The sequence below is a fragment of the Aspergillus welwitschiae genome (assembly GCF_003344945.1).
Source record: "Aspergillus welwitschiae strain CBS 139.54b unplaced genomic scaffold BDQ94scaffold_15, whole genome shotgun sequence".
Lineage (NCBI taxonomy): Eukaryota > Fungi > Ascomycota > Eurotiomycetes > Eurotiales > Aspergillaceae > Aspergillus > Aspergillus welwitschiae.
In genome coordinates, this window is record NW_020798709.1 from 24,600 (window position 1) to 50,947 (window position 26,348).

At 51.1% G+C, this 26,348-nt stretch overlaps 11 protein-coding genes across 11 annotated transcripts; 6 read left to right on the forward strand and 5 right to left on the reverse strand.

The window, feature by feature from the left end:
* Positions 1-958: 958 nt before the first annotated feature.
* On the forward strand, positions 959-2,412 carry BDQ94DRAFT_143106 (uncharacterized protein). Its single transcript, XM_026766163.1, has 3 exons — positions 959-997; positions 1,066-1,342; positions 1,399-2,412. The coding sequence occupies exons 2-3, from the start codon at positions 1,329-1,331 to the stop codon at positions 2,381-2,383; spliced, it is 999 nt and encodes a 332-aa protein (XP_026626445.1). The 5' UTR covers positions 959-997; positions 1,066-1,328; the 3' UTR covers positions 2,384-2,412.
* A 78-nt stretch (positions 2,413-2,490) lies between these two features.
* Positions 2,491-4,181, reverse strand: BDQ94DRAFT_143108 (calmodulin). Its single transcript, XM_026766164.1, has 6 exons — positions 4,026-4,181; positions 3,859-3,915; positions 3,753-3,768; positions 3,510-3,635; positions 3,230-3,442; positions 2,491-3,173 (listed from the first exon to the last, which is right to left on the reverse strand). The coding sequence occupies exons 1-6, from the start codon at positions 4,026-4,028 to the stop codon at positions 3,139-3,141; spliced, it is 450 nt and encodes a 149-aa protein (XP_026626446.1). The 5' UTR covers positions 4,029-4,181; the 3' UTR covers positions 2,491-3,138.
* A 1,409-nt stretch (positions 4,182-5,590) lies between these two features.
* On the forward strand, positions 5,591-7,221 carry BDQ94DRAFT_143110 (t-SNARE syntaxin TLG2). The gene is made up of 4 exons (XM_026766165.1): positions 5,591-5,821; positions 5,890-6,422; positions 6,482-6,825; positions 6,890-7,221. Exons 1-4 carry the CDS (start codon positions 5,799-5,801, stop codon positions 7,163-7,165), a joined length of 1,176 nt encoding a protein of 391 aa, XP_026626447.1. The 5' UTR covers positions 5,591-5,798; the 3' UTR covers positions 7,166-7,221.
* Positions 7,168-9,237, reverse strand: BDQ94DRAFT_143112 (CTD-interacting domain-containing protein). The gene is made up of 5 exons (XM_026766166.1): positions 8,856-9,237; positions 8,705-8,796; positions 8,594-8,652; positions 8,400-8,541; positions 7,168-8,348 (listed from the first exon to the last, which is right to left on the reverse strand). The coding sequence occupies exons 1-5, from the start codon at positions 8,951-8,953 to the stop codon at positions 7,492-7,494; spliced, it is 1,248 nt and encodes a 415-aa protein (XP_026626448.1). The 5' UTR covers positions 8,954-9,237; the 3' UTR covers positions 7,168-7,491.
* Positions 9,238-9,338: 101 nt separating this feature from the next.
* BDQ94DRAFT_29433 (clathrin light chain CLC1) lies at positions 9,339-10,786 on the forward strand. The gene is made up of 4 exons (XM_026775421.1): positions 9,339-9,483; positions 9,540-9,784; positions 9,844-9,950; positions 10,049-10,786. Exons 1-4 carry the CDS (start codon positions 9,444-9,446, stop codon positions 10,398-10,400), a joined length of 744 nt encoding a protein of 247 aa, XP_026626449.1. The 5' UTR covers positions 9,339-9,443; the 3' UTR covers positions 10,401-10,786.
* A 1-nt stretch (position 10,787) lies between these two features.
* Positions 10,788-12,754, reverse strand: BDQ94DRAFT_29428 (Hsp90 co-chaperone CDC37). The gene is made up of 2 exons (XM_026775420.1): positions 11,579-12,754; positions 10,788-11,520 (listed from the first exon to the last, which is right to left on the reverse strand). The coding sequence occupies exons 1-2, from the start codon at positions 12,541-12,543 to the stop codon at positions 11,016-11,018; spliced, it is 1,470 nt and encodes a 489-aa protein (XP_026626450.1). The 5' UTR covers positions 12,544-12,754; the 3' UTR covers positions 10,788-11,015.
* A 1-nt stretch (position 12,755) lies between these two features.
* Positions 12,756-15,778, forward strand: mdr2 (ATP-binding cassette permease mdr2). The gene is made up of 3 exons (XM_026775418.1): positions 12,756-14,279; positions 14,340-14,975; positions 15,027-15,778. Exons 1-3 carry the CDS (start codon positions 13,038-13,040, stop codon positions 15,510-15,512), a joined length of 2,364 nt encoding a protein of 787 aa, XP_026626451.1. The 5' UTR covers positions 12,756-13,037; the 3' UTR covers positions 15,513-15,778.
* Position 15,779: 1 nt separating this feature from the next.
* BDQ94DRAFT_29421 (nucleoside transmembrane transporter FUN26) lies at positions 15,780-17,671 on the forward strand. Its single transcript, XM_026775419.1, has 2 exons — positions 15,780-16,237; positions 16,301-17,671. Exons 1-2 carry the CDS (start codon positions 16,062-16,064, stop codon positions 17,460-17,462), a joined length of 1,338 nt encoding a protein of 445 aa, XP_026626452.1. The 5' UTR covers positions 15,780-16,061; the 3' UTR covers positions 17,463-17,671.
* A 1-nt stretch (position 17,672) lies between these two features.
* Positions 17,673-19,684, reverse strand: BDQ94DRAFT_29475 (CCDC47 family protein). Its single transcript, XM_026775422.1, has 3 exons — positions 19,444-19,684; positions 18,433-19,291; positions 17,673-18,355 (listed from the first exon to the last, which is right to left on the reverse strand). The coding sequence occupies exons 1-3, from the start codon at positions 19,508-19,510 to the stop codon at positions 17,980-17,982; spliced, it is 1,302 nt and encodes a 433-aa protein (XP_026626453.1). The 5' UTR covers positions 19,511-19,684; the 3' UTR covers positions 17,673-17,979.
* Positions 19,685-19,794: 110 nt separating this feature from the next.
* On the reverse strand, positions 19,795-22,290 carry BDQ94DRAFT_143119 (MDM34 family protein). The gene is made up of 2 exons (XM_026766167.1): positions 21,709-22,290; positions 19,795-21,637 (listed from the first exon to the last, which is right to left on the reverse strand). Exons 1-2 carry the CDS (start codon positions 22,041-22,043, stop codon positions 20,281-20,283), a joined length of 1,692 nt encoding a protein of 563 aa, XP_026626454.1. The 5' UTR covers positions 22,044-22,290; the 3' UTR covers positions 19,795-20,280.
* A 1,453-nt stretch (positions 22,291-23,743) lies between these two features.
* On the forward strand, positions 23,744-26,343 carry BDQ94DRAFT_178523 (uncharacterized protein). The gene is made up of 3 exons (XM_026773143.1): positions 23,744-25,179; positions 25,238-25,524; positions 25,610-26,343. Exons 1-3 carry the CDS (start codon positions 23,938-23,940, stop codon positions 26,073-26,075), a joined length of 1,995 nt encoding a protein of 664 aa, XP_026626455.1. The 5' UTR covers positions 23,744-23,937; the 3' UTR covers positions 26,076-26,343.
* The last annotated feature ends 5 nt before the right edge of the window (positions 26,344-26,348 follow it).

Consider the following 26,348-nt stretch of genomic DNA (forward strand, 5'->3'; position numbering starts at 1 on the left):
GACACCAAAAGACCGACCAAGGCGACGGTTCTTCGCAAGTGCAGCGCGCTGGTACAAACTAGACAAGGCATGGGCACCGTATATACCCTGTTGTCGAGGATCGCCCCTGGTCCGGTCTTTCTATCCCAGTTGTAGCTGGCAAATAAGCATTGGCGCTGCGGTGGAGGTATGTTACATCCGAGCGTTTACTGCTCCATCTTACAAGCGTCTAGCCATGGGTGGCATGTTGATCGAAAAGAGGAGAGGGTGAATGGCTGAAAAGGTTCATTGGCAAAGAAACTTACCAAAGTAAGTAATAGTCGAGCGGAGCGTAAACAAGCAATATGGTGAAAGGATCTGCCCATTGCGTAAGCTAGTGGTCCCTTGGACCCTGGCCAGTCTCAAGGATGACAGAATAGGGAGTGTTAATCCGCCTGGAGTGGGTGCGATTTTCTATTCTTGACCTCTTGACGTCGAATACTCCAAAACTAAGACCCCCTTGTGGTCTCAGCCTCATTGCCCGGAGTATTTGTCCCGCGTCTTGGCAAGGAGAGACATACGCGCGTACTGTGTAGAGAACAGAAAGTGGAAGTGTGTTCCCCTGGATATGCCAGACCCAAAGTCTAGACGGATCTCAGTACGTCGCTGTGGCTCAATCAGAGACAGAGTCGGGGATAAAATGTGAGAGTGGAGACCCGAGGACCCAGACGGCCCAGGTATTGATTACTGTTGGTACTCGAAGTGGAGGTGGGCCAGTGAACAGCCACAGAAGATGAAGGAAAAGCGAGTCGGAGGTCGGAGTGGGAATTAATGCCAGTTGGGGTCGAAGTGTTGCTTGGGGCGGTGTTTGACCAGTTTGCACCTTTGTGGCCTGGACTCCAAGGCAGTCAATAATGTCTCCAAGTCATGACGGGTCACATGGCCGAAAAAGCCACGGACAGTCCAATCAGTCCTACTAGAGCTCCGTCTGAGTGGTATAGTCGAAGCAACATAAGCTACTGCTATTGTATTCCTCTGGGTATGTCTAGATGATTTTCCACAAATAGCTCGATCCAATCAATACTCAATATACTGATGTATGAATAGACATAAACGCATTGCACTTCGAATGAGTTACTTGTCCTGCGTGATTACCACCAGACTCACTACTAATTGTTGAACCATACTATTGTGATTGGCTCTTACACATCTCTACTGCACTTGTCTCAATTTCCTTGCGTTCAAAAAGATACCCCTCTTGCTTTCTCAAACTTGGCACGTGAATGCCTTCGTAGGCGCCCTACTCAAGATCAAGAAAAACCATCCATAGAGCTATATCACCTATCAAGAGAACTACCAGTCACTACAAAATGCCTATCACAGGGTAAGCGCTGATCAATCATCACATATACTCACATCATGCTGACTCCAACCAACCAGAGTCTACTTCATCCCCTCGAACCCAAATGCATCCACAGGGCTAGCGACTATCACAGAGCGCCTACACACAGCCCTAGCAGACGAGCCAACATTAGTAGGCCGTTGGTTCCTCGAACACAGACTAATGCGCGATACTCCATCATGTGTTCCTGCCTCAGCATCCCAGCGCCAGGTGCAACCGCGCTATATGCAATTCCTATCACTGTCTTTTCACTCTAACCACGGCTTCATCTACACCTCTGAAGCACTAGAAAAAAGCACTCATCATTCCACCACCAGTGTTAACACCACGCCAGCTGGCTCACCCACCAATCCTACTGCCCAAAGTGGAGCTCCAGGCGCAACAGCGCCCACCCCTTCCACCCCATCTAATGCTGATGCACAGTCAGGAGGACCAATGGTGATGACCACCGTGCCGCTTCCATCCTGTAATGCACTTTTCCAGCACTTCGGCTACGCCTGCCAGCCTTTCTGGTGCCATCGACACACGGTAACCGTACCAGGCGGTGTGGTCTACGATGTGGGCGATTTCCGAGTCCGAGTGGGTGATGTACGACAGACTCAGCCAGCAGCGAGGGTGCGCGGAACAGTTGTGGAAATTGAATGGCGGGGTCCGTGCATAGTTGATGCGATTTCAGCACCACGGAATTCGAGCGACGGACAAATAGCTGATGATGGCGACTCCGGGATTGATATGGCGTTCCCGGATGCTATTGAAGACGCGGATATTGATGCAGAGTATGCGGCTAGTGCGGCGTTGATTAGGGAGTTCTGGGCGAGACTCGGCATTGAAGGAGCCAGAGAAGCTATTTTGTTGCCGGATGTAGGCAAGGAAGCCAAGGATCGGTTGAGGAGATTGAAGCAGAAGGGCCGAAATACTGTTTCTAACGAGGCGAGTCTACAGCAAGCGGAGGAGGATCCGGATCCGGATGCGGGTGTGGATGTGGCGAGGCAGTTTATGGAGATTTTTAGGTTTAATCGGTAAAGATAGCAGACCTCGATAATGAGATGCATAATATAAATTTGGATTATGTAGGAGATTGCTTATTTGAGAAGATGTATGCTCACTAAGCTGGCGGATCGTAGCTTAAAGGGAGATATCTCGTATGATATTAAGTTCTGCGTGGCATGTGGTACAAGGAATGTACACAATGTGCAGGGGGTACCGTCAAAGAGCACTGGGAACCGGGTTTGACTTAAGGCCTCCACATTTGGTGCTCTTTGTTTCGAACCGGAGAAAGTGTGTGAGAATCAATGAACTAGCAGCATAAGGCCATTGCCTCCTGTCTACATCAAACACTCTTATAATACCAATGATCATTATCCGATGCAATCGACTACGAGATGTCGATCGATTAGAATCACGAACACGACATGGGACCTATGGACAATGGTGAAAGGGGTAAGAGGGACAAAGGGTATTATGGAGAGGGACAAAAAACTCTTGCGGGCCACATCACGCAGGAACCCCTAGAAAAGATAGAGCCCTCCCAATCTGACATGTTCAATCTCAGCTCGCTCAAACCAGTCTAGACCTATATGGTCGCCTCTACCATTCCTGCAACATTAGAACCAACATTGGTAATGCGAAGCGCTCGACCATTAAGATGAATAAGAGTCATAGCCAAATGATGAGACTACAAGGGACGGGATGGGATAGAAGATGGGACATTGTGGAGTAGATTTCATTGCTCCCCACCCTTTCCGCTAACACAAGACAAATAGAACATGAAGAACCGTTTATTTTTGCATCATGAGCTGGACGAACTCGTTGTCTGGTAGCAGAGTCAGTATGTTATGATATGAGTATAATCGGGCATGGTAAACATACAGTCGATGCGGCCATCACCGTCCTGGTCCGCCTCACGGATCATCTCATCGACTTCGTCGTCGGTGAGCTTCTCGCCAATGGAGGTCATGACGTGGCGCAGCTCCGCGGCGGAGATAAAACCATTGTTGTCGCGGTCAAAGACCTTGAAAGCCTCGCGGATTTCCTCCTCGGAGTCGGTGTCCTTCATCTTACGAGCCATCATGGTAAGGAATTCTGGCGGCAAAAGTCAATCACAATCCAGCCCGCATTTCCGCCTTACAGGCGTAAATCTAACACATACCGGGGAAGTCGATCGTTCCGTTGTTGTCAGCGTCAACCTCGTTGATCATGTCCTGAAGCTCAGACTCGGAGGGGTTCTGGCCAAGGGAGCGCATCACAGTGCCGAGCTCCTTGGTGGTGATCTGGCCTGATTCACCGATTAAATTAGTATTATGATCCAAATAATTCTGAGAAATGCTGTCGAAATCCCGCGGTCGGATCGAGCGCTACAGGTAAAATGTGAAGGGGATAGGATTCCACCCACCATCGCCATCCTTGTCCTATTAAGTCCGAAAACACATTAGCATTATGCTCCGGTAAAGATAGCTCATCGATCAGGATGATCGGAGGGTCATTCAGGGAGCACTCACAAAGAGGGAGAAGGCCTCCTTGTACTCAGAAACTTGCTCTTCGGTCAGAGAGTCGGCCTAGACGATGCGATGTCAGCAATCCTGTTGAGAATGCCAGGCAGATCTGCCCCGCAAAGTGGGGGATTTTCAACACAACTGGCCGGGACAGCGAGGAAGAAGGCACATACCATGGTTGATACGGGATGTGATAAGTCACGGGAAGGAAGTGAAGCTGAGTAGAAAGGAAACAAGAAAGCTGGTGGCCTAAACGGTAGCGGTAAAGGGCTGTGGGGGGAGGAGAAGGTGGTGGTGGTGTTGGTGGAAGATGATTTAAGGGGAACCCGAATCCATCATAATAATAAATGACCATTGAGCTGGACGCCTGGCAAGGCGGTCGCTTATGCCTGAAACGTGACCCGCCCTGGCCACCATGTGCCCTCTGCGCCTGGAATCGCTGTTCTGTCCTGCCCGCCCGTCACTCAACTCGCCTCCTTCTGCGCGCCCCTCTCCATGCTTTGGATGGTTGCTTTTTCTTCAGCTGCTGCAGGCTAACTGCGTCCTGTCATATCTGCCTTATGAAAATGCCCGTTGCCTAAATACAATCGCTTGAACGGCTGCAAGTTGAGCGCAGCCTTGCATGTAATCTGTAAGTAGGCGCCCTCTGGCCAGTTGCTGACGACCAGCCGTGGATCCCGGCAGTACCAAAGCTTGAAGGCAACAAGTCCCGCCTGCTTTTCACCAGGACGAACCTTGTTCAGACTCTATACCCTGGAACCTTGATATGGGACACTTCTGTACCTGAGTATTCAGTCTTGCAACCACCAAGCAGAGGATAACTCTTCTCCATTCCCTGCGACTTCTACAGCTTTGGTAAAGACGTTCGCAATCAGAACCATAAGTTGTTCCTCATGGCGGCATATATCCGGAGTAGATACGCATGTTATCTGGGCTTGGCATGCTCTGTAACCAAGCACAGTCGGAAAGTGACAACTTCTATTGCCGACATTATCGTCGCGCGAAGTTTGCGATAGTCAGGCTAGAGCCCTGCAGCTGAATTAACTTCCGATCACGATTTCTCCTGTTAGGCCTGCCAAAGCTGCTTGTCACAACCAGAAAAAAACATGCACATGAAATAGCCCCATTGCAGCTATCCAGTTATTGATGCGTCTACTCCTTAGTACTAGCGGTCCACATCTCGTCACATAAAAGGCATCCAACCCGACTACTATATACTCCTAGCAACATCTTAACATCCGAGCTTGACTCCTAGGAAATGCCTGCCCTTTCAGCTCTCCCTAGATGTGTCCGTAAGATGCATGACCAAAGTAGCCAATTTCACCAATTACTACGAAGTATCATATCGAAGATGGAAGATACAAGCCGTCCCTCTTGTCTCACAATGCTCCAGTAGCCAAGTAGCATCGACGAGATTCTGAAACAGCGCAACAGTACTCTTGTGGGCAATGAGCTATGGTTTGTAATCCATGGAACGTAGACAGCAATACCACATTATCTGTCGCCCATGACGGACCTCTTACCCTCATTCAGGACATCGTCTTCCGAACATGACCAAAACGATCGAGATGCATAATCTCGCATAATTACTCAGGCATCATCTCAGAGCATCGTGGCTGACGTAATGAATTTAGATCGGCGCGGCTGATACCGCATTCGGATTGGTGCGGCCGTCCCTTCATGTGCAACATGGAGATGGGGAGCTCCGGGAAGTACAGCGGTCCTATCGAATACACCCAACGACACTCAATTCTACGACGCGGAAACGGCCTATACACCTCGCTGCCATACCATATGTCCGGATATTCTGCTCTGAGCCTATTGTGACTTGAATCTCGCTATTCATTCTAACCACATCCCTGGCCGGACCATGATCAGGGTGGCCTAAGAGTGTCCCCGACGAAGGATCACCGCAGACCATCAACCCTCTCTACCTATCCTTCACAATGTGGCGGGACCGTACCAACCTGTAATGCATCCCGGGCTAAGCTATGGTGGATAGCGAAGATAAGAAACTAACAACTATTCTCAAAACAGCTACATTTCCTACCGCCAGTCGTTCGCGCATCATCCAGCCAAGAAGCCACGTTATCTCGGAGCGTCCAATGGCTTCTCGGATAGCCTATCGCAGCCCGAGGAGAGCCGACGACTTATTTCAGAAACAGGAGGACTCGACGATGATGGCGATGCAATCATTGAGATGGACGTTTTGCCCCCGCGCTGGGTCGACGTACAGGAGGAAGTGACGGAGCTACTTGCGGACATTGCGCAGAAGTCCTCCCACCTCGATAAGCTACACCAGAAACATCTTCTACCTGGATTCGGAGACGAGGACGTACGAAAGCAAGACGAGGTAGTTATAGAGCGGCTAACGCAGGACATCACGCGCGCCTTCCATGAATGCCAGAAAGCGGTAAAGAAGATTGAGACGATGGTACGGGAAGCCCAACAACAGGGTGGAGTTAGCAGCGGCGATGAAACTATGGCCAAGAACTTGCAGATATCTCTTGCTGCTAGGGTTCAAGAGGCTAGTGCTCGGTTTCGGAAGAAACAGAGTACCTATTTGAAGAGTGAGTTTATCCTGGGCTCAGCTGCGTCTGTTTGTTGAGCTAACCGAGTTGCCTGGTAGAATTACGAGGATTGGAGGGCGGATCAGCGCCATTTGAACGGTCCCCGACACCGATGCAGAATCCATACACAGACCCGTCGCTAATGGAATCCGATGCGGACAAGTCGTTCTCGCAATCTACACTACTGCAAACGTCTCAACGACTGACGGGCCAGAACGATGCCGCCATTGAACAGCGGGAGCGGGAAATCAACGACATCGCGAAAGGAATTATCGAGCTGTCGGATATTTTCCGTGAGTTGCAGTCTATGGTTATCGACCAGGGTACTATGCTGGATCGGATAGACTATAATATTGAGCGGATGGGCACGGAGGTCAAGGCCGCGGATAAAGAGTTGAAAGTGGTACGTTTGCGTCCGGTGCAGCCACCCGAAGTTAAGTTTCCACTAACCAATCTGCATCTTGTAGGCTACGAACTACCAACGACGTACAGTGAAGCGCAAGATCATGCTCCTGCTGGTGATCATAGTCGCAGGCCTGTTTATCGTTCTACTGGTCAAGCCGAAGAAGCACAGTTCCCCGGATCCCGCTCCCGCCCCGGCGCCGCCACCTCCCCCGCAAACTAATGAACAGCCGCCCGCAATGGCTCCTCGTGCCTTCCATACTATATACCGCCGCAAGAGGAGTCCCTCTTCGTTACGGACTGCGAGAAACAAATGGGGTGATCCGGATATATTTCGATAGTTCGCATTTTAGCGTTCCATGATAATAATAATGAAACTAATTCAAGTAAAATCCAGCGACGTATCAGTTCCTTTCGAAAAGAATCAAGTAGTACTGCGGAAATGAACTTCGGACGTATTGCTAATCGCATGAACAGTGGATATCCAGATATTATCATAAGAGGCAAGAATTGGTGCGCCTCCTTGCAACAGGAAATGAATAACTACAATTTCAGGAAATGACATATAAGACGATGGAAGAAATTGCGTTGAGAACAACGAATCTTCGGGGAGAAGTTGAGCGAGCTTGCGCTTGCCGCCGATCGCAGTGAGTGATTGTGATTGGCCTCATTGCTGGGCATCGCCTTCCTGTTTCAAGAGCTCAGCTACATCAGCATCCAAGTCGCCGCCTGCGAACTGAGCATAATCCTCCTCTTCGTGCGTAACCTTGCGCCTCTTGGCATGGAGCCCGTTTGAACCGTCCGTTTGGTGCTCGCCGAGTCCCACAGGAGGGAAGCCCGCCGCCGAGAGAGAAGAATCGGCCGGATTTCCGAATCCAGGCAGGGTAAATCCACCTAGTATCTGGGGTTGAGGGGGCACTGCGCTGAAGTCTGATTCTTGTGCGGCCTGCTTAGGAGAACCAACAGGTGTAATGGCCTCAACTGGCGGAGGAGTCAGGGCCTCAACTTCTGGACGAGAGATAGGTTCTCCCTCTGGCCCAGCATCGCCATGGTTGACCGCAGGCGAATTCTCGGCAGAAAGCCCCCGCATAATCCCATCTTCAACCTCCCGTTTGGTGGCTTCCGTCTCCGATTTTCTTTCCGTCAGCTGTGCGACTATTGACTGTTCCTTAGATAAAGCTGAGCGATTAGTTTCGAGAAGCTTCTCGAGACCCTCAATGAGTGCAATGCGTGATTTGATCACCTCGGATACAGAGCTTTCTGCATTCGCAAGGGCTTTCAACAGCTGGCTAAGCCGCGCCGCATGCACTGGAGGTGTAGGCAAAGGCGTGCTAGGGTCATGCATCTTATCATACTCTGCATTCGCAGCTGTGGCAGACGCAGTTGAAGCCACTGTAGCCTTTGAAACGGCTACTTGTAGAGGCACTAGAGGCTGAAGCTCAGACGGTGTTGAACCCGACGAGCTTGAAAAGAGGGACCCTCCTAGCAACGGTTTTTTACCGGTAGAGCGTGACTTGTCGATCTCTACGGCGGAGTAAGCAGGATGAATGAAAAGAACAACGCAAGGCGACCTACCATCTACTCGAGCTTCTACGGCCTCCTGAATGGGAAGTTCAAAGATTGATCGCTGTCTCCATACTTCAACCACGCGACGAAGCTTTTGCTGAATATCGTTTGAGGAACCCTTGTATGCGATAGCCGTGGCCTCTGCGATGATCTGGTAAATGTTAACTCCTGATACCTGCCAGGGCCAATAATGATACACCAACCGGCGAGAATGCGATGAGAAAGTCCTCTTTCCGTCGGGCTCTTGACTGTTGCGCGACCTCTGACATGCTGTTAGTGTTGGTCCGCAACCGACCTGGAACGATGAGCTGTACCATTGGCCAAATATATCAGGTTCAGACGTTTCGGAGCTGGGGAATCGCGGAGTTTCTGCAGCCAGAGCTGTGCTGTCCGTTCGGCGTGCCGTCTAAGGTTGAAAATACATATGAGTAGAGCCCTTGGATATACGAACAGTTGTCATCTTACCTGTGAAACATAACCCATTGCGCAACTGTGACAATGCCTTCCTGGGTTTCGTTGAGCGCTGAAAGCTTCGCTTTCACAGCATCATCTGTATAGGCCATTCTGATTACTTGCTAGGATGGCCAAGCTAGAAGGCAACTCTCGTAGAAGGAGTAATGAAAGATGTGTGAATGCAGTGTGTTTTGCCCGCCGCGAGCTAGGACTTGAATCGCTATTCCTTAAGCGCGAATGCTAGAACGACTGACAACGGGCACAATGTACCAAGTGTGCACAATAAAAGAAAAATTCACTTCAGCTTGAGTCAGATTGATATGACCACTGCCCTGGATATCTGACGTGAAAGAGTGAAATGGTCCTGAGGATTAGTGAAGCTCATCCGTCGCACCTGGTAATTGCTGTGTAGCTGTCAGACCGCCTTCCCGGCAGAATCCGGGGGGTTCTCCATTCATACTTGGAACGGTCCGCTCGATCCCCAAGACGCCAGCTGGAGCCTTACGTTCACATTCCCATCTCTCCTCATCTGACTCCTTCCTCTTAGTCCAACTCCTTTGCAGAATCAATCTATAACTCAGTTTACGATAATTGAAAAGCATGGCGGATCGTTTCCCTTCATTGGAGGACTTCTCTGCGGGTGAGCAGCCCGCATCATTCCCGCCAACACTACACAACACTAACCCCGGTGTCTAGGCCAGACCGAAGTCGTTGAGACCAACGGTGCCTCTGATGAAAGTGACTTCCTTGCTCGCGAACGGGCTATGCTCGGTGATGATGCAGAACAATTTGCGACTCCCCAAGATCATGTCGCCGACGACGTAAACAATGACGACGACTTACTGGGAGGTGCGGATGCCGCTCCGTCCGCGGGTGGTGTTGAGCCTCAGGAGATCGCTGGATTCGAGTCTTCCTTCCCTGCTCTCGACACACAGAACGAGGTATGAGATATGGTCGGTCTATCATCGGAGAGTGCTCTAAAATAACCACCAATTCACAGCAAGTTGCCCCTGGCGGCACAATCACTGGGTCGGGTGCCCCCTTTCCACCTACTGGGTATTCCAACTACACAACTCAAGCCCCGGAGGAGGAGCCAGAGCCCGTTAGGTAGGTCTCGCCATATATCAGCAGCCAGGCAATCCGTTCCTTGACTGTGTGTAATGTCGCTTGTAGGGGGTCCATGTGCTAATGGAGATGTCTTGCAGGGAATGGCGTGAGCGGCGAGATGCGGATATCCAACGTCGTGCGGAGATCTCGGAGGAGAAGAAGGAATCTACCATAAAGAAGGCGCGCGAGGATATTGATGACTTTTATGTCTCATACAACAACAAGACGGACAAGCTTCGTGCCCAAACCCGCGCTGAGGCAGATCAGTTCCTGTCCAACCGGGAGGACACTTCTTCTGGAGGTACTAGCTGGGAACGCATTGCCAAGCTTGTCGACGTCTCTGGAAAGGGAACCAAGGGTGGTGCCAGCGGTTCTGGTAAGGAGCGCTTCCGAGAGCTGCTCCTTGATCTTAAGAAGGACCAGAATGCCCCCGGTGTCAGCGGCGTTTAAGCAGCTGAACGCATAGTGGGTTCTAATTACAAGGACTCTGGATACGAAGAAGGCCGAAGTCCACAAGACAAGTCTTCGGTCTGATGATACGATCTCAGAGAGTGGGGAACAGTTGTAGCACTGGAGGTTACCCTTGTCCTCTGCATTCCAGCGCCTTTTATTATCATGACCGTCATCATTCATACCACCTCCGTGCGCCTCAGATTCTCGACCCGATCGTAACTTCTTATACAGGAGTTCGTCAAGTACTTGAGCTAATGGCTATTTCTCAGTACATGTGTCTTCTATGCAATTCTTAAACACATGTCTTTTTATGTTGCTTATTTCCCCTTGATGTAGGTAGATTACACACATTGGAACATTTTAATTGCCTCTCACGTCCACTACTGCTTAGGAACGTACAGTCCTTATGCAAAACATCAGAAGAGTTGGTATTCGCTAAAAGTACATTTTACTTGGAGCATGTATTCACACATTGTAACCCTCCTACTCGGAGGTCGGGGCTTAGATGCAATATGGACAATCTGAATTCATCCAAATCAACCATTAAAACAGTCGCTGTTGACGAACACAATATTTCCACCATCAAAAACATGCATTACTAGTTTGCATACCTCAATCAAGCTCGGTGATATCACCTCCCGGTTCACCTACTTCCTGTTCCTCTCTTTCCCTCTTATTCTCTGCCTCAATTTCTTCCAACTTCTTCCTTCCTTCCTCTGTGGTCGCGTCAACAATGCCTTCTTCCAGGCTCAGCATGCCGCTCTGTCCTAGCTTCTCAACGACATCTTCGGCTTCTTCGACGCTCATCTTACCGAGCACCTTGTTGACCTCATCCAAGGACTCCGACGCCAAGGCCGTCTGTAGGTCCTTGGAGAAGGATTCGTACACCTTGCGCGCCTCAACCTCAACAGGGTCATCGCCCTCAGCAGAGGGTATGTTGATGGTAATCTTTGTATTCGGGTCGACTGCATGCAGCTGAATCTGTTCCACTCCAGCGGGGTCGTTAGAAGCAGAGCCGTCTTTGGCCAGCTCCGCAGCGCGGGTCTTGATTTTATGGTAAGTTTCGTTTACGTCGTTTCGGAAGAGTGTTCCAGCTTGGTGTTCTGCGGTGGTGATACTATGCGAATATACCTGTTAGCAAGCGACTCACATCGACCGATCGTTCGCATACGCACCGTTTGAAGAAAAGCGAGATACCGTCGCGACCCAGGGAGCGGCAGTACTGCAACAACAAGCCTTGGTGAACGCAGGTGCGGGCGTAGTCCTCCTTGCCCTCCATTTGGCTGTTGAAAGCTTCAACCAATAGACCATCCGTTTCTTTCTCAGCAACAATCTGTGGGTTCTCAGAGATGAACTGAAGCAAAGCACGGTAATCGTTGCGGTTGATTTTCGCAAACCGCTTGGCAAGTTCACTGGCCTTGATGTTCTCCGGATCCTCCTCTTCGTCATCGTCATCAGCTAGTGGGGCAGCAGCTGACTGGGACGAGCCCGCCGTTGATGCTCCAGGGTTCAGAAGCTCGACTGTCTCTGTCTTTTGGCCCTTGGCTTCGCCAGGCTTGGCGATATGGGAAGTGTTGAAGCCCTCGTGCAACCCCTCGCTAGTAATTTTGCTGCCTTCTTCCTTCTCAAGCTGGGCAAGTCTTTGAAGAAGCTCCTTCTGTAAGCCCTGCACCTTGTCGTTGTGCCTCTGAACACCCTTGATGTATTCCTGATAGAGATTCCCGGAACTGACATCACCCATCTCATTCTTCACCTGGTCAACCAGAGCGCTCATCATCTGTGAATACTTAGGTTGTTCCTTCTCCTGAGTATGGACTCCCGCCGGGGCTGCGGGGGGATGGTCCTCCGATGGGTTGCCTGCAAACTCCATAAGATTCTGGAAGATCACTTCCTCGACGGACTTGGATCCTTCATTCTCCTTCAGGGCCGTAAGGAGCTTTTCGATTCGTGCAAGGAGCCCGTTATTGACAATATGCTCGTACTTCAAAGTCTCAATCTCATGGCGGCGTTGGGCACGTTGTTGATGAATTTGGGCTTGTTTGGCCCGGATAAAAGAACGCTTGTCGACATTCGGGTGCACTTCAATGTCGGAGTCATCAGACAGCTCCAGTGCATCCCATTTGCTGTAGTCAAGCACCATGTTGGGCGAGTGCGGAATGTAGTCGATGGTATAAGGAGGGGTGAGGGTGGGGTAGATGAGTAGATGTATAAAGCCTGGAAATGGGGTGGAGTCGTAAATACGGATAGAATTTCAGATAATATACGGTCAACGAACTCGACTCCAAGTTTCCTTTTGAGCTTAAAAACCAAGAAATGCACGAGCGCAGCCTATTCCAGCGTGAGAGCGATCATCGAAAGCTCTCGACCAGCTTCGACGGCGGCGGAATCAGGGCAGGCGGTGTCAGTAGGCAGAACCGTCGCCGATGCGAGGCCGAACGGCGATGGCCGGACTCGCGGCTTCACGGCTGACATGTTCTGACTTCCAAGCGTCTAGCGGTCTCCCGGAGAGCGATTTACTTTCGATTTGTCATGAGATCTAGCAGACACCGGGCTGTCTAGTGGGATATGGCACCCTGATTACTCCGTTTGGCATCCATTTGAGCAGCCATCCGAATCCGCTTTCTATCGTCCGAAATGCGCGGAGCCAGGTTGCTGGCTTCCTGGGCCCCCGGCGTCACCGCCAGACGGGGAGCTCAGGTGAATGGGAGCATACTCAATGAGCTCTACTTCAATGCTCGTCCACATCAATCAGGAATTGGCATCTCTGGCGTCTCTAGCCGACAATTCTCGGGAATTTCGGCTTCATTACGCAACAACTTCTCGCTGACGCCTGGACTATCCATCCGTCAAAGTAACGGTTCACGGTTCGATATCATACGGTCGCAATTAATAGCGCAATCTCGGTACTTCTCCTCGTCGCAACGGTCATTGGAATCCAAGCCAGTGAACTCATCGACTAAATCTGCTCAAACGAACAACGCCACGGCTCAAGACAAGGAAGATGAAGACATAGACAAGGGCTTCGAGCTATCGGAAAAGGGAGCGCAGGCTGCGCAGGTAAACCTTGCCGCTAAGCTAAGCAAAGACGGCTCTGGAAATAAGAAAGCCGGTTTTAAAGAGATATGGCGACTTCTGCTCATTGCGCGACCCGAAGCTAGAAAGCTTGGATTTGCTTTCTTTTTCCTGCTCATCTCGTCATCAATCACCATGTCTGTTCCCTTCTCCATCGGCAAAATCATGGATGCAGCTACAAAGTCTTCTGACGAAGAAGGAGGCGGTGGAAACCTGCTCTTTGGCTTGAGCGTACCGATGTTCTATGGTGCTTTGGCCGGTATCCTGACATTGGGTGCCGCTGCGAACTATGGCCGTATTGTCATTCTCCGTATCGTTGGAGAGCGCATTGTCTCAAGGCTTCGCTCGAAGCTTTTCCGCAATACTTTTGTCCAAGATGCGGAATTCTTCGATGCGAACAGAGTGGGCGACTTGATCTCACGACTCGGTTCTGATACCATTATCGTGGGCAAAAGTATCACGCAGAACTTGTCGGACGGTTTGCGAGCAGCCGTCAGTGGTGCAGCAGGCTTTGGTCTGATGACCTATGTTAGTCTCAAGCTGTCCAGTGTCTTGCTTGTGCTGTTGCCGCCTATTGGTCTCGGAGCATTCTTCTATGGTAGGGCGATAAGGAACCTCAGTCGCAAGATCCAGAGAAACCTCGGTACTTTGACCAAGATCGCGGAAGAGCGTCTTGGTAATGTCAAGACTAGCCAGTCCTTTGCTGGTGAGATCCTTGAGGTGAACCGATACAACAACCAAGTTCGCAAGATCTTCGAGCTTGGCAAGAAGGAATCTCTGATTAGCGCTACCTTCTTCAGTTCCGTAAGTTCCCCCGTATTTTTGCCTTTTAATCTAGCGCCACTTAGCTGACAGCTCGATCAGACTGGCTTCATGGGCAACATGACGATCCTTGCATTGCTTTATGTTGGAGGCGGCATGGTTCAGTCAGGTGGCATCACGATTGGAGAGTTGACTTCCTTCTTGATGTATACTGCTTATGCCGGTTCCAGCATGTTCGGTCTCTCTAGCTTCTACTCCGAGCTGATGAAAGGTGTGGGAGCTGCCAGTCGTCTCTTCGAGTTGCAGGATCGTGAGCCAACGATATCCCCGACGAAGGGAAAGAAGGTTGAATCGGCTCGTGGTCCTATCCGTTTCGAGAACGTGAACTTCAGCTACCCCACGCGACCTGCTGTTCCTATCTTCAAGGAATTGAACTTCGAGATTCCGCAAGGGAAGAATGTCGCCATCGTCGGACCTTCAGGCGGAGGAAAGTCAACCATTGCTTCGCTTCTACTGAGGTTCTACAACCCAACCGAAGGACGTGTCCTGATAAATGGCCAGGACATCAGCGAGATGAACGCCAAGTCCCTCCGCAGGAAGATTGGTGTTGTTGCTCAGGAGCCTGTCCTGTTCTCGGGATCAATTGCTGAGAATATTTCTTATGGCAAGCCACGGGCTACCAGGTCAGAAATCATCGCAGCAGCCAGGAAAGCGAACTGCCAGTTTATCAGTGATTTTGTAAGCAGAAAACCTACCACTAGACTGTACCTTCTACTAACATGTTCCTAGCCGGATGGACTCGACACTCAGGTTGGACCCCGCGGAGCTCAACTCTCCGGTGGGCAGAAGCAGCGCATTGCCATCGCTCGCGCTCTCATCAAGGATCCCGATATTCTGATCCTGGATGAAGCGACCTCTGCTCTTGATGCAGAATCTGAGACATTGGTTAACAGCGCTCTTGCTGCCCTTCTTCGTGGAAACAACACCACCATCAGCATCGCTCACAGGCTGTCCACAATCAAGCGCTCTGATACTATCATCGTGCTTGCCCCTGATGGAAAGGTGGCCGAGCAGGGTACCTACGAGGAGCTCAGCTCTCGTCCTGACGGCGCCTTCACAAAGCTGATGGAATGGCAGATCAATGGTGGCGAGAACACACCAGCAAACGCCCCCATCAGCCCAGCGACAGAAGAGAAACTGTGGCAGTTAGAGAAAGAGGAAGCTGAAGCTGACGTCGAAGATGCCAGCAGCGAACGCGACCAGCAGAAGAAGTAGGAGCGTCCACTGCTTCGTGGATGTCCAGGCGCCTGCCTTTCTGGGCACCCACTCTTTGTTTTTATTTTCTTCGTTATCTTGTTTTCAGCAGTGTAGAGTATATAGCTCCTCTATGGGGCACATAGTACACTATTGTCTAGACAGCTGGGCCGCCTAAAGCTGGATGTACTATCTATCTACTACGGGATACCCCCCACACCGGGGTGGCTCAGCTTTTGGTGACTGGATAGATAAAATATAATACCCATCTCTACTTCTGAACTATATTCTCTGTGCAATTGTTGACACGTTATTAAAGCTTTTGAGCTATTGAACCCACTACTTGTTGATTGTCGTTGAATTGATAAGCCTCTTAGTCACCCAATTCAACGTGACCCGCGGATTACCATTCTTGGCGAGTGTCACGCCTCATGACCAGCTGCTGCTCATCTTCTTATCCTCCGCGTCGATCTTCCCTGCCTCACTTTGTCTACCATCATGGGCTGAGCCTTGTACTACTCCCTGTCCCCTCTCATCACTTGAACAGGGACAACCCAACGACTCGCTACAATGGACCGCATCCGCGGGCTTATCGCTCGCCGGCCTACGTATGAAGCAATCGAGCAGCCGGTTGACGCCGACGATGAGAGCATCCGCTCAACTCGTGAACAGGAGCAGCATCCCCGTTTCTCCAAATATGAATACGCAGTATTCTTTCTCCTGGGAGTATCTATGCTATGGGCATGGTATGTCCGACCTTACAGCATCCGCATTGACTGCATCTATCTGACTAGACCTGGACGTCATAGGAACATGTTCCTCGCCGCTGCACCATACTTCTACCACCGTTTCCACACAGACGACTGGGCAGCGACCCATTATCAGCCTTCAATATTGACCGTATCTACCGTTACTAACCTAGGTTCCTCGTTCATCCTGGCCAAGCTACAGAAGGGAGCGTCCTATCCGAAGCGTGTCACCATCTCTCTGCTTATCAACATCGTGGTGTTCACGCTCCTGGCCTTCTCCACCATTCTGATGAAGGATGTCGCAGTGAGCACATACTTCGGCTTTCTCATGATCATGGTGTTCGGGGCCAGTCTTGCGACCGGAATAAATCAGAATGGCGTGTACGCTTACGTCTCCGGCTTTGGAAGAGAGGAGTATACCCAAGCCATCATGGGCGGCCAAGGCGTAGCGGGTGTCCTACCCTGCATTGTCCAGATCCTCTCCGTGGTCTCCGTGCCAAGTAAGAAGGAAGGACAAAAAGCACCACAGGAGTCCTCCAAATCCGCTTTCGCCTACTTTATCACGGCGACAGCCGTGTCGTCCTTTGCTCTGCTAGCCTTCCTATCCCTCGTCAAGCGACGCGCATCCTCAACCCTCTTAGACCCAACGGACGACCACAGCGACCCAGATGTGCCTGAGAACAAGTCTGTCAGCCTCTGGACGCTCTTCAAAAAGCTCCGCTTCATGGCCTCGGCCATCTTCCTCTGCTTCACAGTCACCATGACCTTCCCCGTCTTCACAGCGGAGATCGAATCCGTCCACGACACTCCCGGACGATCTCGACTCTTTGATCAGGCCGTCTTCATCCCTCTTGCATTCTTCTTCTGGAATGCAGGTGATCTGATGGGCCGAATGCTCGTCCTGTTTCCCCGTCTCTCCCTTGTTAACCGTCCCTTCGTGTTGTTCCTCTTTTCGATTGCTCGAGCCGCATTCATCCCGCTGTATCTTCTCTGCAACATTCGCGGCCGGGGTGCAGTCGTCGAAAGCGATTTCTTCTACCTATTTATCGTGCAGTTGCTGTTCGGCATAAGCAACGGGTACCTAGGAAGTAATTGCATGATGGGCGCTGGACAGTGGGTGTCTCCTGATGAACGTGAACCTGCAGGTGGGTTCATGGGATTGATGCTCGTAGGTGGGCTGACTGCGGGAAGCTTGATGAGCTTTCTGGTTGCTGGTGCTTGATTTTCGGGTACATATTATTGGGTAGTTCATCACGGTGTTTTGGGTTTCATTGCTATAGACTGCAGTCATATTGTACTGCTATCGTGGGTAGATGTCAGCGTATCCCTCTTGTATTTCGAGCTATATCTTGCCCAATCGATCATAGGTATATAGTAGTCCGGGTATAATAGACCGAAATAGCAACTACTGGGTCACTTCTCATACAAAGGAACTACTCTGAACCAGAAGGCCATCATGCCATCAAGATACATTAGTAGATCAATTAAACCAGTCAGTCAACACTGACTGACCCCACGGAATCATCTCCCCAACCAATGCAGCTCCGTTCCATATCATCCCAAAAAGAGAAAAGAATTACGAATACATTGTACATGAAGATATACAACGAACGAACATCAGCATCACCACACCACATAAATCAGCAGGCAGTCAATAAACGACGCCCACGTTTTCCCCCATCAGCCCAATCCACAGTTCGTTCAATGAAGGGAAAGAACAGAACAGAACAGAACAGAACTCACGCCCGACGGGTACTCTTCTTCATCATCCGGCGGTGCTCCTTCTGCTGCTCACGCTCCAGGTACTTCTTCTGCTCCTCCGCAGACATACCACGCAGGAGACGTTCCCTGTCTTCCTTCTTGACCTTCTCGGCGGCAAGTCTGCGCTCCTCGGCCTTCTCCTCCTCATCCGCACGACGCAGCTTCTTGATCTCTTCCTCGCGAGTGCCCCGCACCTTGCGCATCACTTCAGGCCGGAAGTGGGCGGCACCAACGAGGCGGTCGGCGAAGCGGAGGAATTGCGTGAATAGAGGCAGGGTGGTGGCGTAGCCTTCTGCGTTGCTGGGGAGAGTGACGGACAGTTCGATGCGCTTGCGGGGGGTGGTTTCCTCGATTCTGGTTACATGGTGTTGATTAGCACGCGTGCTCGGTTTGGGGGATTGATGAAACTGTTTATGAAGGGGGAAACTCACTTCATAGGCTTGTCAACGGGCTGGTCAGTAACAATCAAGTACTTGAAGTCATTGCCGGCCTTCTCAATAGCCTGGGCCAACTCGTTCGTGAGCAAAGCATCCGTGATCTCCGCACTCTCGGTCATGACCGTAACCCAATTAGGCAACTTGTTGTTATCCCTGGTGAAAGTGATGCTCGCATCATAGCGATCCTGACGGAACTTCCGCATGTAGTTCTTGTGTACAACAGCCCAGATAAATCCATCATAGGTGGAGTTGTTTACTTTCAACGAAGAACGATCATTAGCCGGAAGCGGGACAACGTCCTTCTCCTTTCCGTCGAAGGTGTACGCCGTAGCCTCGTAAGTTTCCGTCGGCGGGGTCCAGCTCTCAAACAAGAAGCCCAGGACAGTCTCCGTCCAGAAAGTGACGGGGTTGTACCGTTTGGGGAGCTTGATGGCCACGTCCACGAATGCCACGTTCTGACGACCGGTCGCGTAGGAGGCGAATTCTTGAGCGGAGCGTTCCTTGAGGAGGGATTCGGGGGCAGGTTGTCCTTCGCTGTTGCTGCTGCTGGGGCCGTCGAAACCAACAACGGCGAACTCGCTTTGCAGGGCGGAGGTGTGGGCTTGCGCCCAGTCGCGCGCCTTGCGGCGGTTCTTGCGCGTGCCCCAGAAGTGGAAGAGGATGATTAGGAGGATGATGGGCATCACGGTCGCTTCTTGCATGAAGTCTCGCGGCGAGGTCCGCTCCCATACCCGATACCATTTGGTGTAGGGGACCGGGGTGACGCCTTGGGTGTTCACGGCTGGGATGGATGAGGACCCGGCGACGAGGGAGGCCGGGGAGGGTTCCGGAGCTTCGACGAAGTCGGCGAAGTCTGCATTGGAGATGGTGATTAGTGAAGTGTTTGTTACGTTGTGCTAGGGTTAAGAGAGCAATTGAAGAGAGTTTGGGGAAGAGTTGGTTTTCCTGGGGTACAAAGGTCGAGGTAAAAGCTGGGGTTTGGGGCGTGCGTGTTGTGAGACTCACCATCGTCAACCTTGGGTGGGTTCGAGGGCTGGGAACCGCCAAAGACGTTCTTGAACAGGCCCGCCATGATGAGGAATGGGGAATTGGACGGACTGGGGAACGGACGGGCGAGGAAACTGGCGACGTGGCGGAGGAAGGAAGAGAAGAAGAGGGAAGCGAACGGGCGTTAGGTTGAGTTAAATGGTTGACGTTCGTCGCAAACCGATCGGAGCCACGGTGGAGCCGACCGCTCAGGCGCGTCAAACCCCCAAAAGATAAGGAGAACGCTTAGATCGTGGGGATTTCGGAGGATTATGACTATTCCTTATTACGATCATGATTCTGGTTGTGGGAGGAAACACTGAAAAAATATACAGTAGCATTGCTCGAAACTCTACGGCAATTCAGCAAGGCAAAAACTAAACCCAGATTTGCCAGTCATTCTTTTGACTCCATCGATTGCGTGCTTCCAGCTTCCAGATCCCAAATCAAAGAGAAAACAACAGTAAAGACAAAGTAGTGGACAAAGGAGAGTAGAGTAGAAAATCACAGTCAAAGAGAGTCAGCGAGCGAAGTGGTATCCCTCAGAAACAGATCGCTCACGCAGGTCAAAAAAAACAAAACACGCCATATTCTTTTATGAGTACAGTCCAATCAGTGTACAAAATTCTAAAGCCCGCTTGGAAACAATTAAAACACGGTAAAGCACAGTCAGAATTAAATGCAGTGTCGTATCGGTCATGAAACGCTCCAGACTCGCTGGAGCTGGAAGGATTGCTCTGGAATGAGCATCCTAGCCGGGGAGAAAAGAAATGGTGAAGATAAAAGAGTACAAAGACGCCCACCAGGTCGTGCGAGTCACTGACCATACGCCGGGGGGGCATCATCATGGCTGAGACGATCCCAGAACGAACTGCACGAATTGCCGGGAGTCAATTTCTCCTCCCGCATGCGACGAGCAATTTCTCCGGCCAGTCGTTCAACCAGCGCTTGGTCAACGATGCTGGATGTCGGTTTGGCATCGGAGAGTGGAAGCGCCTTGGAAGGGAGTTGGCGCGGGGCGCTTGCTTCTTCCTTCTCGCTCTCATGTTGAGCAGCAACGTAGGGGTGTACAGCCACCCGCGGAGTAGCGTTAACATCAACCGCCGAATGGTTGACCGGCTGAGCCGACGACTCTCCAGTCTCACGCAACATTTCAGTCGCAATATCACGGCGGGGCATCTGCCTGGAAATACTCAAGCGGTGTCGTTCGGGAACCGTGGGAAGGTGGAGTTCACTGTCCGGAGACAACGGGGGAGTCACTGGGTCATCGGTCTGTTCGCTGACCACCGGCAAAGGTGCAGAGCAGATAGACGGTGCGCTGGTGGTCTCCGTATAAGTGCTCTCGCCGCTCACACTAACGGCATCCTCAGTAGTCTTGGGACGACGCAGGTCCACCACGCGCTTCTTCCGCCTGCGAGCATTGGATTTCGAGTGACGGCCGGCTCCCAAGCTCAGACCGTAGCTGCTGAAAGTGTGGGTGTTCGTCGAAGACCGAGTCTGTGAGGACACCATGCTGGCTGTATCATGGAAAGACGACATCCCGCCGACTTGGGATTGGGTCCGGGAAAGTGCTGGGCTCAGGGGAGACATGACGCCACCCGAAACTTCGCCCGCATCAGAAGGCGAAGTCCATGCGCGGTAAACCACTTCTTGAATAGACGGAGTAAACAGCGATAGCGTTCGCTGGGAGTCCGTCAGTGCGGCCAGACGTAGCAGGTTCTTCTGTGAGAACAAGGAGTGCGTCTCGACCGAGGAATCCAACGAAAGTGAAGCGATCTCCGATTCATCCAAAGCGTTGCCTTGAGCATCTACAGGATCCTGTGGAGGACTCGCCAAGGGGTCCTGGCCAGGCCCCTCACCTGCGGTGTTGGTGGCACGGTTCGCCATTTCCTCTCCAGCCCGGTATTCTGGAACCCATAATCGGAGAGACAGCCGATGGATGATGGCGGGCAACTCATCCATGAACAAAACGCGAAGCTGGCCTTCTATTTCTCGCTGTAGAAAGTCGCGCACGAAGGGAATCGAATCGAATGTCGATGATACTTTGAGTGACTCAAGGGGGTCATTTCGGAAGACGACTGTAATGCCTTTTTGCTTCGAAAAGACTAATATGACGAAGCCGGAAAGTTTGAAGTCGGAAAGGGTGATTTGAAGAGGAATAGTCAACGGAGTTCTGCAATTCATGGCGATCAGCTCAGCAAGGATGCGCTTGGCTGCGTATTAGGGTAATCCAACAATACATACGCTGCAGCGACCGGTAAGGGAGTCGCAAAGGACGGTCGGGTGAGAAGATAGGTATTGAGCGGATTTGCTTGGACGCGGGTTTTCAGGGTCAGAAAGGCGTCGCCCGTATAGGACATCTTAAAGATGCCTCGAAAGCGATCCTCAGCCAAGTCTCCGATTTCCAAGATCTCCAGCTCCGGCGGGATAGAACCGAGATTTAGTTCGGTGACATGGATATCGTCCACGATTATCGGCGGTTTTGGCGATTTATTCAAAGCGGCAGTTAACAGCTCTTGGGCGCGAGTGTAGAAGCTCGCGTCCGCCATTAAAGGCGACCAGTTGAAGTTGAACGCCATCGCGGGTCATTCAATGATGGGTGGGTTTTATTTCAGCGGAGGCGGCGACATGGGGAAAATGTGGGATAATCGACAACAGAACGCAAAGTGAAATCGAGACGTATTTGAGGAATAGACGGAAGAGCGGAAGTAACGCTTCGTCGGAGGTAAAGAGAGAGTCTGTGTGTGAGAGAGTGAGAGAGAAGGAGAGGGGCGAGGAAGGGTTGATGCGCCGATAAGCCGGAATGAAGGGAAAAGATGAAAAGGGCGGCGGATGGAAAGAAAAAAGAAGGCGAGGAATCCCGAGCGTCCGGCCAGTCAGTTTTACGGTTTTGATGGTTACGGCGCTGCGCTTTACAGTAGTGGTGTTGCGCTCGCGTGATCTACGCGGCGGCTCAGTCGGGTTCTTTCTTCGTGGATATTCAGCTAAACTAGGAGACAATAACTTATTCAAAAGCTGTCTGTTATTTGTATATACTACGACAAGTCTAATTTCAGCTGTCAGCCAGGATACAAGTTTACTGGGATGAGTCTTTGTGAGGATAGAAATTGGAAAATTTTCCCAAGCGGCAGGAATAACGTCACCGCACAACGGTAGGTAATCGTGGTAACGCACTAGTAACCCGCTGCACCGGCAAAATTACAATAGCAGAGAGAGCAGCAGAGCAAAAGCCCTCCTTTTGACTCAAGACTGTGTAGTTGCTTACTTCCGATCTCCTCCGACTGCAAGCCGGCCACCAAAACTAGTTAACTGATTGTCGCGCGTCATGAGGGCACCGATCGTCATGCTCCCCAGGCAGGAATTATTATGGGTCTCATGCCATTCATCCTTTAACCCGTCAAGGTACATTCATTTCTTCTAGACTATAATCTTCGCATCTCAAACACTCCTTTGTATCATTCTTCCCGTCCAGGCCGCCATCCTCGCAATTTCACTGTCAGGCCCGTGCTGGACTGACGGGCCAGAAGCAGTGGAATCCTGTGCCGATCCACCCGTCCCTTTTCCACCTCCATACTCTATTTACGGAGTACGGGGTACATCTCCGGAGTCGTCCATGCCTCTCCTATGACTCCTGTTTGATTAACGGGTCTTAAAATCTAGGTATATGCATGTCAATAACCTCCATAGTCTACCAGGAAGGTAATCGTTAGTCTGCTACCTCTTTGGGAGCCAAACATTGCGCTAGATATTCCCAATCTGGCAGGTGACTTGCCGCGAAAAGTCTCTGGCAGGTCAACCCACGGAAAGCCTCCGATACACGAGCGAGCTTGCCGAGGCCTTCCTTTCATCCCGGCCATTCCAGCTCGGAACCTTACCATCACCACTCAGACCCCTTCAATAATAATCACAGGTCAAGTTCATGTTGACCCTCTAGTCGGAGGTTTTAGTTCTGGAGCTGCGACTTCCTAGCTTGATCTCCCTTGGGCTTTGTACTACCAACCGAGAGCTCGGTATCAAAGAATTTTGATTTTAAAACTATATCTCATGAATACATATGAATACATTAATGTCTTTTGAGGCTGGAGTAGAGAAAGACCATGGCAAAATTGGGTTGATGCGATGAGACAATACAACGAAACACTCTGAATACTAGTTATCAACAGAAAACTACATGAGCAATACTAGAGATTGACTAACCCTCTAAGCTTCCTTTCCTACAGAGTATGAGCAGCCAACATGGCAATGACGATCTACTTACATAAGCAACACCTACCCCAGCAACCAAGCCACTATCGCGGATTAGGAAAGGTATCAATAGCCCCGGTAAGCATCAATGGCCTCCACTGAATCTCGCCGCAGCTGCTGCTCTCCTCAATCTTGGGCACATTCTTCAATACACACGGGCGCTAGGCTCATTGAGCCACTAGGACCAACTCTATCAGGATCGCTCTACCCTCACATTACAACATCACCATGCTATCCCCGTCCTCGCCTGGTGTCGCGGCCGACAACACAACCCCTGGACAATGGAATTCGAGACCAGCCACCAGAACACGCACAAGCGCACAGAGAAAGGTGTACGGGAAACGAAGAGAGGATGCGCCCAGAGCAGTGTTTGAGCAGCGAAGTCCAGCCAAAGATCTGGAAAAGCAAGCAAAAAAGGCTGTTCAGGGTGCTGTGGAGGGCCTTCGAGAAAAGTTGGCTGAGGTTACGATAGAGGAGCCTGCGCCTCAAGAGCCGGAACCCGAGAAGCCTCAGGAAAAGGAAGTGAAGGTGGAAGAAAATGACGAAAAGGACATTCAACCTGATGAGACTGAACAAGAGGCACCTATGCCAGAAGCGACACCCACCCTTGTATCCGAACCGCAAGACGAGCCATCCCCATCGGAACAATTATCACCAGACTGCAGCCCTAAAGAAAGCACGAAATATGAAACAATGGTCGAAGTGAGGATTAGCCCGAAGGTGTCGGTTGAAAGACCTCGAAGACGCAAGCAAGCTACCGAAGAAACCACGGAGAGCGGACGGCGATCAGCACGAAAGGACAAGCCAGCACCGCGACTATCATCCGGCTGCATCACAGACGAGAAGGCAAATGCCTACGTTCGACCAATTCTAAACGAAGCGTTATCCCCGGTCGCCGCTCAGAGCGTACAAAAATTTGGATCATGGGCGGCTCGTGCGGGCAACTTGTTGGAAGTGGTGAAGATCGCAGAGGGTTCGTATGGAGAAGTCTATAAACTACGGCTGCGGGAGGAGCTATGCAAAAGGGAAATGTCCAAATCCAAGCTTGCGCGCCTAAAGGCTTACGGTGATGGCGTCTTCAAGGTGGTCCCTCTGCGCGCTCAGAGCGGCCCTGGTTCGAAGAAGTTTACTAGCGTGGAGGAAATTGTCTCCGAAGTGAAGATGCTTAAGTATCTGGATCCAATTCCTGGGTTTGCTCGCTTTCGGGAGATCCACGTTGTTCAGGGTCGCTTCCCAGAAAACTTCCAAACGGCGTGGGTCTACTACAAGAAGACCAAGGACGACTGTCTGAATCCGAATCCGTCTAGTAAACGGGCGTACCCCGACTCACAACTCTGGGCAATCATTGAGATGGACGACGCTGGGTGCGAGCTGGAAAAGTTCTCTTGGTCATCAATCTTCCAGATCTACGACATTTTCTGGGGAGTCGCAATGGCCCTTGCACGGGCGGAGGAATATGCATTGTTCGAGGTTCGCACCTGCCCCCTCTCTCCAGGATACCAAGACACCCTTACTAACATCACATCAGCATCGAGATCTCCACCTTGGTAACGTCTGCATACGAAGCACGCGCCCCGAAGGCCGCATGGATCCACCAACCGACCACGAAATCATCAGCCAGTCATTCACGAGTGGCTTTGGACTCAGCACCCTAGAAACCACCATCATCGACTACTCCCTCTCCCGCGCGGAGTTACGCATGAGCGAAGAAACAGAGCTCGTCGAAGTCGCCTCTTCGGATCTGGACAAGAAACAAATCTTCGACGCCATCGGTCGTGACGAAGACGAGATCATGTTACGGAACACCTACAGATAGTACGTACCAACATCTCCAAAAGTCCCAAGCCCCCTCCTCCTTTTCCGCAGCGTATCCAGCAGCTAAACTAACAACAACCCACAGCATGCGCGCCGAAGTCTACCACGGCGAACCTCTCAAAACCGAAAAGTCTCCCGATATCCCGGGCATCTGGGCCGAGTACGCCCCACGAACCAACCTCGTCTGGCTCGTATTCCTGCTCAAGTCCCTACTCAAAAACAGAAAGAGCGAGCCAGCAGCTACGGCACCGACCACACCTGCTCGACAACCTCTTGCGCCATGCTCGCCTAATAAGGGCTTGAAGAAGCAGGTGGCGAGATCTCCGCTGGAGAAAATAAAGCAGCAGCAGCACCAGCTGGAATACAAGCCGAGAGTTACGGCTGCGACGCAGGAATATATTTCCCAATTGAAGAAGACGTTGGAGGATCGATTACAAGGTGTTTTGGAGTTGCTGGATTTGGAAAGTGGGCATGAAGATATGTGTTGTGCGGCGGATTTGGTGGCGTATGCGATTGATACGCAGTGGTTGGATGAGAAGGATTTCTTTTGATCATTGTGCTGTATACCATTGCATTGAGGGTGTTAGGTTCGGAGTGGTGGTGATATTTATTTGCATCATGGCATAGACAAATGGTTGGGGCGTTTCAGGGAATCGGTTATACTACAGGATATATATATTGACTACTATATCTAATACACGGTTTACACACTTCAACAAACGGAAACGAAGCAGTAGTACCTTCACTCATAGAGTGTGACTCGCATACAAAACGCATAACATTCTACACTTACTGCACCACGGCACTCCCCCATGATCGGCACA